At 47.7% G+C, this 13,547-nt stretch overlaps 1 protein-coding gene across 10 annotated transcripts in view; it reads left to right on the forward strand.

Moving 5' to 3' along the window:
* The window catches only part of ZNF346 (zinc finger protein 346), a 66,280-nt gene that overhangs the window by 35,735 nt on the left and 16,998 nt on the right, over positions 1-13,547 (forward strand). For 4 of the 10 annotated variants that reach the window (XM_025387577.1, XM_025387576.1, XM_025387579.1 and 1 more), the window contains 2 exons: positions 8,210-8,303; positions 11,294-13,511. In XM_025387577.1, coding sequence (XP_025243362.1) covers positions 8,210-8,303; positions 11,294-11,381 — 182 coding nt within the window. In that variant the 3' untranslated portion in view covers positions 11,382-13,511. Of the gene's footprint in view, positions 1-8,209; positions 8,304-11,293; positions 13,512-13,547 lie in introns of those variants that run through there. The other 6 variants (XM_025387575.1, XM_025387571.1, XM_025387581.1 and 3 more) reach the window with 4 other exon arrangements.

Below are 13,547 nucleotides of genomic sequence, written 5' to 3' on the forward strand. Positions count from 1 at the left end.
TTTTTTTTTTTGAGACGGAGTCTCGCTCTGTAGCCCAGGCTAGAGTGCAGTGGCCGGATCTCAGCTCACTGCAAGCTCCGCCTCCTGGGTTCACGCCATTCTCCGGCCTCAGCCTCCCGAGTAGCTGGGACTACAGGCGCCCGCCACCTCGCCCGGCTAGTTTTTTGTATTTCTTAGTAGAGACGGGGTTTCACCGTGTTAGCCAGGATGGTCTCGATCTCCTGACCTCGTGATCCACCCGTCTCGGCCTCCCAAAGTGCTGGGATTACAGGCTTGAGCCACCGCGCCCAGCCCCCAATTATATTCTTAAAACATTTCAAAGTGGATGTATATTTTAACATTTTGTGACATACACGTTTTTAGAATATACTAGTCCACGCCTAGTCCATAAGGGATACATTTCAAAACCCCCCATAGATGCCTGAAATGGTGGATAATACCAAACCTTCTATATACTGTGTTTTTCTCTCTGAGAACCAACATGGCTAGGGCACTAATGAGCAGATAGCATATACAGTGTGGTGAACAAAGAGATGATTCACATTCTGAACAGAGTACAATGGGATAGCTTGGGGTTTCATCACGCTACTCAGAATAGCCAGCACTTTAAAAAACTTATGAATTGTTCATTTCTGGATTTTTTCTTTTTTTTTTTGGATAGGGTCTTCTCTGTCCCACAGGCTGGAGCACAGTGCTCAATTATGGCTCACTGCAGTCAGGAGCTCCCAGACTCAAGCATTCCTCCCACCTCAGCCTCCCAAATTGCTTAACTACAGGTGTGCGCCACCCCACCTGGCTACTTTTTTGTTTTTTGTAGAGTCAGAGTCTCGCCATGTTGCCCAGGCTGGTCTTGAACTCCTGGGCTCAAGTGATCCACCCACCTCGGCCTCCCAAAGTGCTGGGATTACAGACATGAGCCACCATGCCAGATCTGGCTTTTTTTTTTTTTTTTTTTTTTTCTTTTTTGAGACGTACTTTTGCTCTTGTTGCCCAGGCTGGAGTATAGTGGTGCCATCTCGGCTCTTTGCAACCTCCACTTTCCAGTTTCAAGCGATTCTCCTGCCTCAGCCTCCCGAGTAGCTGGGATTACAGGTGCCTACCACCACGCCCGGCTAATTTTTTTTTATTTTTAGTAGAGATAGGGTTTCACCATGTTGGCCAGGCTGGTCTTGAACTCCTGACCTTGTGATCCACACAGCTCGGCCTCGCAAAGTGCTGGGATTACAGGCATGAGCCACCTTACCTGGCCAGCATTTTTTATTTCATATTTTTGGACTGCAGTAGACCACAGATAACTGAAACCATAGAAAGCAAATCTGCGGATGGTGAGTGGGGTGTGGTGGCGGGGCTACTGTACTAATTACATAGTATAATCTATTACTCCAGAACAGAAAGACCTCAAGTGAACTTCACTAATTTGATTTACTTAGATTTCTGAGTAAAAACTGGTTCTATAAATTAAGAAATAGTAGCTTCTTTATGGTAAAGATACTTTTCTGAAAAGTAAACAATTGTATTGAAATTTTACTAATATATAGATTTTGCTACATATTACTATTATATATTACATTTACAAGTATGTAGTTTTGTTTTTTTTTTTTAAGACAGAGTCTCGCTCTGTCACCCAGGCTAGAGTGCACTGGTTCTATCTCGGCTCACTGCAACCTCCACCTCCTGGGTTCAAGCGATTCTCGTGCCTCAGCCTCCTAACTAGCTGGGATTATAGACGCCCGCCACCACACCAGGCTAATTTTTGTATTTTTAGTAGAGACAGGGTTTCATCATGTTGACCAGGCTGATCTCAAACTCCTGACCTCAGGTGATTCACCTGCCTGGACCTCCCAACGTGCTGGAATTACAGGCGCGAACCCACCACACTCAGCCCTAATATGTCGATTTTTTTGAGACTTCATATAGCTATCCCTGAAACTGTGGGCACTAAGAGAATTTGAGAAAGTTACTTCATAAATGTGTGGAAACTGGAAATTGACTCCATATCTTTGGTAATAAAGGGGTAATGTCAGTGTTTTCAACATCCTGGTGTCCAGTCTAGAAAGACTTGGTAGGAGAAAAATATTAGGCTTTTCCAAAGGTTTTCTTAACATAAATTTGGCCTTGTTGAGTCCTTTTTAATTTGAACCAGCAAAGTATCTCCCGCTGCCTCAGGAATAACTTACTGATTAAAATCGAAAACTAGGGCCAGGCACAGTGGCTCACGCCTGTAATTCCAACACTTTAGGAGGCCAAGGTAGGTGGATCACTTGAGGTCAGGAGTTCAAGACCAGCCTGGCCAAGATGGCAAAACCCTGTCTCTACTAAAAATACAAAAATTGGCCAGGTGCGGTGGCTCACACCTGTAATCCCAGCACTTTGGGAGGCCAAGGCAGGCAGATCACCTGAGGTTGGGAGCTCAAGACCAGTCTGACCAACATGGAGAAACCCCATCTCTATTAAAAATACAAAAATTAACCAGGCATGGTGGCATACGCCAGTAATCCCAGCTACTCTGGAGGCTGAGGCATGAGAATCGTTTGAACCCAGGAGGAGGAGGTTGCAGTGAGCCGAGATCATGCCACTGAACTCCAGCCTGGGCAAAAAAGCCAGACTCCATCTCAAAAAAAAAAAAAAATATTAGCTGGGCGTGGTGGCATGTGCTTGTAATGCCAGCTACTTAGGAGTCTGAGTCAGGAGAATCTCTTGAACCCAGTTGCAGTGAGCTGAGATGACACCACTGCATTCCAACCTGGATGACAGAGCGAGACTTCATCTCAAAAAAAAAAAAAAGAAAAAATCTAAAAAGTCAGGAAACAGGTGCTGGAGAGGATGTGGAGAAATAGGAACACTTATTACACTGTTGGTGGGACTGTAAACTAGTTCAACCATTGTGGAAGACAGCGTGGCGATTCCTCAAGGATCTAGAACTAGAAATACCATTTGACCCAGCCATCACATTACTGGGCATATACCCAAGGGATTATAAATCATGCTGCTATAAAGACACATGCACACGTATGTTTATTGCGGCACTATTCACAATAGCAAAGACTTGGAACCAACCCAAATGTCCATCAATGATAGACTGGATTAAGAAAATGTGGCACATATACACCATGGAATACTATGCAGCCATAAAAAAGGATGAGTTCATGTCCTTTGTAGGGGCATGGATGAAGCTGGAAACCATCATTCTGAGCAAACTATCACAAGGACAGAAAACCAAACACCATATGTTCTCACTCATAGGTGGGAATTGAACAATGAAAACACTTGGACACAGGGTGGGGTACATCACACACTGGGACCTGTTGTGGGGTGGGGGGAGGGGGGAGGGATAGCATTAGGAGATATACCTAATGTAAATGACGAGTTAATGAGTGCAGCACACCAACATGGCACATGTATACATATGTAACAAACCTGCACGTTGTGCACATGTACCCTAGAACTTAAAGTATAATAAAATAAATAAAAAATTATTACTGAATGGAATATTCATTTTATGCTAGTTATTTCAAGTTCTTAAATACATAGAGGAACGTATTATAGAAAGACCTCTGTCTGTGGCTGGGTGTGGTGGCTCACGCCTGTAATCTCAGCACTTTGGGAGGCCAAGGCGGGTGGATCACCTGAGGTCAGGAGTTAGAGACCAGCCTGGCCAACCTGGTGAAACCCCGTCTCCACTAAAAATACAAAAAATGAGCCGAGTGTGGTGGCGGGCACCTATAATCCTAGCAGGAGAATCACTTGAACCCGGGAGGCAGAGGTTGCAGTGAGCCGAGATCGCGCCATTGCACTCCACTCTGGGTGACAAGAATGAAACTCTATCTCAAAAAAAAAAAAAAAGACCTGTGTCTCTTTAAGTTTTGTTTTTTCTCTTTTTTTGGTCCTTACGGAGAACAAATAAAGATTCTAAAACTAAGTTGTATATTATCAATTAGAGATGCAGGTGGCAATCAAGCCAAATAACATGACTTTAAAATCCCGTGTTCTTGGCCAGGCGCAGTGGCTCACACCTGTAATCCCAGCACTTTGGGAGGCCGAGGTGGGTGGATCATTTGAGGTCAGGAGTTGAACACCAGCCTGGTCAACGTGGCGAAACCCTGTGTCTCCTAAATGCAAAAACATTAACCGGGCGTGTTGGCGTGCACCTGTAATCCCAGCTTCTCAGGATGCTGAGGCAGGAGAATCGCTTGAGCCTGGGAGGCGGAGGTTGTGGTGAGCCAAGATTGTGCCGCTGCACTCCAGTCTGGGTGACAGGGTGAGACCCTGTCTCAAAAAAATAAAAAGAAAAATCAGGTTTTTGTTGTTGTTGTTGTGTTTTTTGAGACAGAATTTTGCTCTTGTTGCCCAGGCTGGAGTGCAATGGCGTGATCTCGGCTTACCGCAGCCTCCACCTCCTGGGTTCAAGCAATTCTCCTGCCTCAGCCTCCCGAGTAGCTGGGATTACAGGCATGCGCCACCACGGCTGGCTAATTTTGTATTTTTAGTAGAGACGGGGTTTCACCATGTCAGCCATGCTGGTCTCAGACTCCTGACCTCAGGTGATGTAGCCGCCTCGGCCTCCCAAAGTGCTGGGATTACAGGTGTGAGTCACCGTGCCCAGCCTGAGATCATAGATTTTCAAGAGGACTTGGATTTGAAGAAAATCGATACTTTTTTATTAAAAAAAAAAAAATAGAGAGGCAGGGGTATTAGATCCCCTTTTGATAGGAATATATACATTATAATTTTAATTTCCACACATTCCTATAAATAGATATAATTTCGACCACTTCACAAAGAGGTTGAGACCCAGAGTGAATGGTTCGAGCTCATACAGCTGATAGGACCTTGATATTAATAATCCCTGTGTTGATATCACTTTGGGTCTTTAGCTCTGTGTGGCTCCAAACCTTACACTCCTTCCACCTGCCTCCAGCTCTGAGCGTACTTGGCAGGAGGCTTTCCAAGTATAGAATGTCTAGCAGAGGCACTGAGCCCCACTCTATCCCCCTTCTTACTTACAGAGGTAGGCTGTTGACCTAGAATATGCAGGCAATGACTTCAACTGACAAGGATTCTACCTTAGCAAAGAATTCAGGTGTTTTTGTTTTTGTAGAGATGGTTCCACCATATTGGCTAGGCTGGTCTGGAACTCCTGGCCTTAAGTGATCCACCCACCTTGCCCTCCCAAAGTGCTGGGATTACAGGCATGAGCCCGGCCTGTTTAGGTTTGTTAACAGCTTGACTTCTCCCTGCTGGCTTCGTTCAAAGCCACTCATTCATTTAGTTCATTCATTTAGTCAAGTCATCTAACACTTACTGATAGGAGCTATGGCCCAGGGCTTGGGCTCGGTGCTCTCACATTTCATTACCTGATATAATCCTGACAATAACTCTGTTGAACAACTTTGATTATCACCATTTTACAGATGAGGATATTAAAACCAGAAAGATGAAGTGATTTGCCACGGGTTCCACACTAAAGAGTGGCAGAGCCTGAGCCCACATTGAAACCCAATGTAGTTCTGTGTTGGATCCAGAGACTAGTTCCTGAGGGTCCCTGACAAGTGTCTCATGGCAAGTATGGATCTACCGTAAAATGACCTAGGGTATCCAAATCCCACCTGGGCAAATGCATCATCTACCAAGCAGATCAAATAAGGCTTAGAGTGGTTTTATACTCCAGGCTTGCGTTTCTCTCATATTTACCAGAGAAGGCCAGAACTATAACCTACATAGCATTCAGGCAAATCCTTCTTGCCCCCAGAGCATTGAATGTCCCCTCCAGGTTACTTAAATCCTCTGCTTCACCCCATCACTTACTCTCCCTAATTAGGGTCTTGTCTCCCACTCAGTAGAGCTGGTTTCTGAGCCCCATGCTGGTCCCCCAGTTTCTTCAGCTTTTTATACAGGACAAGTTTTCAAGTCTTACTAAATTCATAGATAGTCAATAAGTATTTATTAGACTTTTACCTAATATGTGCCAGGCATGGTGGTATATATGTAGTAAACAAGACAGGTATTGTCTATGTCCTTATGGAGCTTACAGTCTAGCAGAGAATACAGGCATTGAGCAAATAGTTACAACTGTGACAAACTTTAGAAAAAAAGACAAATGCAAGACTGTGGGCATAAAATGAGGGGAGATAAGATGGGGGAGCAGGGATCAAGAAAGGCCCCCCAGAGGGCAAGTAGGATAGTGTGGGACATAGTGATGTGGAGGAAATGAGCAGGCGTCCACGCATGACTTTGTGGGTCATGTTAGGGAGGTGGGCCTTTACCCTAAGAGCCCTGGGAAGCCGTTGCCAGTTTGAGTTTTATGGGCAGATCATCCTGGTTCCAATGTGAAGAGGTTTGGAGCCTGGGCAACATGGCAAAACGCCATCTCTACAAAAAAAAGAAAATACAAAAATTACCCAGGTGTGGCCGGGCGCGGTGGCTCACGCCTGTAATCCCAGCACTTCGGGAGGTCGAGGTGGGTGGATCACGAGGACAGGAGTTCAAGACCAGCCTGGCCAACATGGTGAAACCCCGTCTCTACTAAAAATACAAAAATTACCTGGGCATGGTGGTGCACGCCTGTAATCCCAGCTACTCAGGAGGCTGAGGCAGGAGAATCGCTTGAACCCAGGAGACGGAGGTGCCTCCACTGCACTCCAGCCTGGGCGATAGGATGAGACTCTGTCTCAAAAAAATCAAAAATAAGTTGTGGGGCTGGGCACGGTGGCTCAACACCTATAATCCCAAACCCAGCACTTTGGGAGGAGACCAAGGCAAGCAGATCATCTGTGGTCAGGAGTTTGAAACCAGCCTGGCCAACATGGTGAAACCCTGTCTCTACTAAAAATACAAAAAATTAACCAGGCATGGTGGCACACACCTGTAGCCCCAGCTACTTGGGAGGCTGAGGCAGGAGAATCGCTTGAACCCTGGAGGCGGAGGTTGCAGGGAGTGGAGATCACGCCATTGCACTCCAGCCTGGGAACGAGCAAAACTCCGTCTCTAAATAATAAGTGGTGGGCCGGGCGCGGTGGCTCACGCCTGTAATCCCAGCACTCTGGGAGGCCGAGGCAGGCGGATCACAAGGTCAGGAGATCGAGACCATCCTGGCTAACACAGTGAAACCCCGTCTCTACTAAAAAATACAAAAAATTAGCCGGGCGTGGTGGCAGGTGCCTGTAGTCCCAGCTACTCAGGAGGCTGAGGCAGGAGAATGGCGTGAACCCGGGAGGCGGAGCTTGCAGTGAGCCGAGATCGCGCCACTGCACTCCAGCCTGGGCGACAGAATGAGACTCTGTCTCAAAAAAATAAGTTGTGGTATAATTGGTTTGAGGTTAAGAAAAGCTAAGCATCATGCCGGGCACAGTGGCTCACACCTATAATCCCAGCATTTTGGGAGGCCGAGGCGGGTGGATCACCAGGTCAAGAGAGCGAGACCATCCTGGCCGACATGATAAAACCCCGTCTCTACCAAAAATACAAAAATTAGCTGGGCATGGTGGCACACACCTGTAGTCCCAGCTACTCAGGAGGCTGAGGCAGGAGAATCCCTTGAAGAGGCAGAGGTTGCAGTGAGCCGAGATCGTGCCACTGCACTCCAGCCTGGCCACAGAGCTCAAAAAAAAAAAGAAAAAGCTCAGAAAGGAAGGAATCTAGCTAAGGTCACATGAAAGCAGAACCAGCAGTTCAATTCCCTCTCCTGGCTCCTCACTCACTACCAGACCATGTGGGAAAAGCCACTTTGTCATGGGAGCAGCCCTGGTAAAGTGAGATACAGTCTGTGATTCCCAGGGTAGAAAGACAGATTGATTTTCATAACCAGCATTCTCATTACTTACTGTTACTGCAAGCCCTCGGAGAGTGGCACCTTCCCAGAGATCTCTCAGTGAAGGGCATCCTTAATGAGGCCAGTTAGCACAGTCAAGGTAGAAAAGACACCAAATGTCACTTCTTTGTTCTGTCATTCTTTTATCACTCAGCTAGTCTGGGCCGGGCTCTATGCTGGGACGGGGGACACAGGAATGAGGATGCTCCCAACCCCAGGAAGCACACAGGCACGCAGTCTGTGCCTCCTGAGCACTGTGGCCTCTGGGTTCTCATCAGGGCCAGCGACCTCACCTCGCCTCACCTGTCAGTCCTTAGAAGGGCATTTGTACACTCTGAAAAGCAACAGTCTTCAGGTTACTTCTTACTGGATAACTAAGATCTTGATTTTGATGTGTTTCAGCTGGAAAGGGCTACCCCTGCAAAACATGTAAGATAGTGCTGAACTCCATAGAACAGTACCAAGCTCATGTCAGCGGCTTCAAACACAAGAACCAGTAAGTAACCATTTTTTGAAATTCTAGGATCCATAGCAGGAGCCCAGGACTTCTGCGTCAGAACAAAGCCAGGTAGTTCTGGGCCGAAGTGGAATCCTGGCAGCCTTTTTTCAGTGAACAGAAGATAAATCATTTAACAGGAACAAGTGTCTCCTCTATATGTATTTCTCTACTGGCTTCTGCCCAGTCTTTGGACCTGTTGGGCTGAAGGTTTTAATAGAGAAGCATACATGATTTTCTTGGTGGAACCCTAAGAACACCTGACTTTCCTGGTCTGTAGCACTCTGGGGAAGTGTTTTTCCACTGGCCTGGAGACCCTATCCTTTGCTGGCAGGAGTTCCCTCTATAGGTCTTTATCAAATATGACCAGGCCCTCTCATTCATTAATCAAATATATATTGAGCATCTTCTGAATGGTGGCCAAGACAGACCCAGCCTCTGCTCTCATGACCTTACAGCCTGGTGGGAGGAAACAGACTAAGCAAGTAAACAACCAATAATCACAGATTGTGATAAGGGTTTTGAAGGAACCAGGTGAACGGAGAGTTACCTGTTCATGGTAATCTTGGAAGTGACTAACATTCCTTGAGCCCCTCTTCTGTTGCAGGCCATATGTCAAGCATATTTTCTCAGGTAATCCTTCCAATCCTGAGAGGAAAGATAATTATTCCCATTTTACACATATAGACAACCAGCATTCAAAGTGGTGATGTGAATGAAGCACGGTCATGATTCAAATTGAAGCCTATCTGGCCCACAGCATGCTCCTCCCAAGGCGTCAGGCGCAGAAGTAGGTTATGGCACCATTGATATAAAGAGGATAGGGCCTGGTCTGGAGGGCCTACGTGGTTCTGTCCCTTCCTCTCTGAAGGGAAATGTGTGGTATGAGCAGTGTGCCGCAACATAACCTTTTTTTTTTTTTTAGTAGAGATGGGGTTCCACCACGTTGGCCAGGCTGGTCTCAAACTCCTGAGCTCAAGTGATCCGCCTGCCTCGGCCTCCCAAAGTGTTGGGATTACAGGTGTGAGCCACTGCACCTGGCCCCAGCATAACCTTCTGAGATGGGTAGCAGAATTCTCGTTGTTTTTTTTTTTTTTTTTTTTTTGAGGCGGAGTCTCACTCTGTCACCCAGGCTGGAGTGCAGTGGCCGGATCTCAGCTCACTGCAAGCTCCGCCTCCCGGGTTGACGCCATTCTCCGGCCTCAGCCTCCCAAGTAGCTGGGACTACAGGCGCCCGCCACCTCGCCCGGCTAGTTTTTTGTATTTCTTAATAGAGACGGGGTTTCACCGTGTTAGCCAGGATGGTCTCGATCTCCTGACCTCGTGATCCGCCCGTCTCGGCCTCCCAAAGTGCTGGGATTACAGGCTTGAGCCACCGCGCCCGGCCAGAATTCTCGTTTTACAGACAAGGAAACTGAGTTTCAGGCGGGCAAGCTGCTGAAATGTTTATTTGACTTTGGTCATTGATTTTGCTTTGCTCATTGAGCTGAATGATTTAAAGGTGGTGGAAACACAGAGTATTGGTGTAAAAAATGTCCTTAGTTCTCTCTACTCTGCCTGGAGTCTCCTCTCTCATACTGTAGCAGATCATCCTCTTTACCTGTGGATATGTTTTTTACTTTGGGGGTACTCTTAGGTATAGACTTGAGACAAGCCCCAGCAACTCAGTCCCACAGTGTTTCAGCATACATACCTCCCTTGCAGCTTGGATGATGGCAGTTACAACAGACAACCTGAAGCCAACCAGAGCCGCGCCGTGGGGCTACCCATACCTGAAAGTGCTAGTGTTGTTCACTGTTCTCTTGCTAAACTTTCCAGCATTGTGACCTTGGGCAAGTCAGTAAGTCTCTAATTCTCCCAATATGGACAATGTAGTAAGACCCTGACTACAAAAAATAAAGTTAGCCAGGTGTGGCGATGCACACCTGTAGTCCCAACGACTTGAGAGGCTGAAATGAGAGAATAGCTTGAGCCCAGGAGGTGGAGTGAGCTTTGAGTTGCAGTGAGCTATGATGGCACCACTGTACTCCAGCCTGGGTGCCTGAGTGAGATCCTGTCTCAAAATTTTTAAAAAGCCTCTAATTCTGTAAGGATAAAGCTATAATTTGTTGAACACCTGATTTCAGTCTCATTAAATTCTCAACAAAAGATCTGAAATTAGGATATCCCCCCACCCCTGCCTTTTACAACCAAAGAAAGCCTAATTATGAGATAGGTTAATTGACTTGCCCAAGTTCACTTGGTTACTTGGAGTTAGACCTAGGATTCAAGCCTGTTTGACTTCGAAGCCCATTCATTTTACTCTGCCACTACCAAATGGAATGAGTTTGTATAGGGCCCTGTAGGCAGTGGTTTGGTATAGTGAAAAGGCATTGGCTACAGTCCTGAACCTACCACTTAAAAACATACTTTGCGGCCGGGTGCGGTGGCTCACGCCTGTAATCCCAGCACTTTGGGAGGCCGAGGCGGGTGGATCACCTGAGGTAGGGAGTTGGAGACCAGCCTGGTCAACCTGGAGAAACCTTGTCTCTACTAAAAGTACAGGTATCAGCCGGGCGTGGTCGCGGGCGCCTGTAATCCCAGCTACTTGGGAGGCTGAGTAACGAGAATCGCTTGAACCTGGGAGGCAGACGTTGTAGTGAGCAGAGATCGTGCCACTGCACTCCTGTCTGGGCGACAAGAGCGAGACTTCATCTCAGAAAAAAAAAAAAAAAAAAAAAACATACTATGGGCCAGCCACTTAAACTTTCTGAACTTTACTTTCCTTGTATGTAAAATGAGGATGCTGCTTCTCACCTTGCTAGAATTGCCATGAGGATGGAATGATGGAAGCTAAGCATCCAGCATTCTGCCAGCCCACAGTGGACCTCAGTGAAGGAAAGGTGCCCTGCCTGTTACTCCAAGGCCCTAACAGGGCAGTGCTATCATTGCAATAAGCCAATACAGCTGCCACACACTGACCCTGTTCCTTTGTTCCTTCTCAAATACAGGTCACCAAAAACAGTGGCATCATCCCTGGGCCAGATTCCAATGCAAAGGCAACCCATTCAGAAAGATTCGACCACCTTGGAAGACTAGAGGTGATTCTGCCCAGCATCCCATGTTGGGCCAGCCGTGAGCCAGCTTCCCGTGACTGCTCAGCCCTTGGCTCCCTCTCACTCCTTGTTCTCACCAGGAAAGTACACAGGCCTGAGGCAGCATTGGGCCACAGACAGCCTCTGGTTGGTCCAGGCTAATTCACTCCTGCTGCTCCCCTTTGGCAGGAGTCCTGTAGGTCATGACAGGGGAGGCAAGGGTGTGGAGAGACCTGGGGTCTCACCGGTGGCAGTTTGGAGGGTGGCTTTCCCCCTTCCCCAGCCCCTCTGGGCCATAGGTGCTGAGGCCCCAGCCACCTGTCTTTCCTCTAAAGGTCAGTTTTGGGCCAGTTCCTGCAACTAAAGAACAGAGATCTCCCTGGGCCCTAGACATTTCCAGTGAAACCTGGAACTTTCATGCCAAACCTGGGCTGAGGCAGGAAACAGAGGAAATGGCTGCAGCATGGAAGCTTGGAGCTAATACAACACTCTGCCTTCCCCCAGAAGGTGCAGGCTTTCCTGAGCCTTAGACCAGATGTGGCCAGTTGCGCAGGTTTCTGCCAACTGTGAAGCCTCCTCCTGGAGCGGTGACACAGTCTTGGCGGAGCATTGCTCCCCGCGCTGCCCTCTCCACGGTTCCTGAATGGTGCTAAGGATCTGCAGCAGTTAGCAACGAGCTGGGGCTGGGGGCGGCCTCCATGTCCACTGGGATTATAGGACACTCCAGTGGGGATGGGACCTTTCCCCTCCTCCATCAGAGGTGCTCTGACCCAAGGTCACATGGGAAAGTGCCCCACATGCAAGTCTCCCTGAGGGTTCTGCCCCTAAAGGCAAACTGCCTCATGCCAGCCAGCTGTGAGGTTCATTGCTACCCTCGGCCCTACTCGCCCTCTCTTCCCCCTTGTGCAGCAGACCACCTTGCCCAGGTTGCTGTGGTGCTAGCCTTCCCCGTCATCCACCAGGCGATTTCTGGGTCCCAGGGAAAGAAACAGAGAGCTGATGCAGGTTTCTACAGTGAGGAGCAGGTGTCCCCCAGGCCCCACACCCAGATTTCTCTGTCTTTACTGTTTTGTGGCCTGGGACTGAGTCCACAGGGATAGAGTTTTCCTTGTAGCTTTGAGGCAAGAATTCCAAGGAGTGTCACCATCAGAGGCTTCTCCTCATTGTGTCAGAGAAGCCCCTAGCTGCTCTCGTGGCCTCCTTCCCCCACTCCCTATCCCTTCACCTGTGAAATGCCTTTGCTTTGCATATCGTGTGGATGTGTGTGTGTGTGTGTGTGTTTGTGTGTATGTGTGTGCTTATGTGTGTGTCTAATGCTCTGTCTCTTGGTCACTGAAGCATCCAAATAAAGAATTTCCCCCATGAGCCAGACTGCAACTTAACAGACCTAGGGTTTTGAGCCATATTGCCACTGGATCTAGTATGTCTGTCTTGACCCCTCACCCCCACCCCATTCAGACCTCAGTAGTCCCCAGTAGTCATTTTAGGAGTTGGGACAGAGTCAAGCACCCTGTGAAAGTCTCCCTTGAGTTCAGTTGCCCTGAACTCAATACAGCCTCATCTTCTCATCCACGTTCTCCTGCTTCTCCTGTCACATAGGGCCTCGTGAAGGTCTTTAAAGGGTTTAAGCTGGGGATCTGCTTTATGTTTGAGAGAATTCTGGCTGTTGTGTAAAGGAATGCAGGGAGGGGCAGGAAAGGAGACAAGGAGGCCAGTATGGAAACTGTCCAGTATGGCTTTTCAGGCCAATCACTTAGGGCAGAGACCCAGCCTTATTCGTCTCTAATTCCTGATGTCCATAGTGGTGTATCATGAAGTTTTATTGAATGAATGAATGAATGAGGTGTATGAGAAGAGATGGTTTTTTCCTGCTCAGCTCTTACACAGTGATAGGTTTGTTCCATGGGACTTATCATAGGCCTGGTGATTCTTGAAAGAGCATTTTCCGTGACTCAAAAATGAGCTGAGGAGTGTTATGGCCAGCTGTGGTGGCATGCACCTGTAGTCCCAGCTGCTCAGGAGGCCAAGGCAGAAAGACCATTCAAACCCAGGAGTTCCAGCCTGTAGAATGCTATGATCATGCCTGTGAATAACCACTGCACTCCAGCCAGGGTAACATAACAAGACTCTATCTCCAAAAAAAAAAAAAAAAAGAAAGATAAAAAAAAAA

The sequence above is a fragment of the Theropithecus gelada genome, chromosome 6, assembly GCF_003255815.1.
Source record: "Theropithecus gelada isolate Dixy chromosome 6, Tgel_1.0, whole genome shotgun sequence".
Classification (NCBI taxonomy): Eukaryota; Metazoa; Chordata; class Mammalia; order Primates; family Cercopithecidae; genus Theropithecus; species Theropithecus gelada.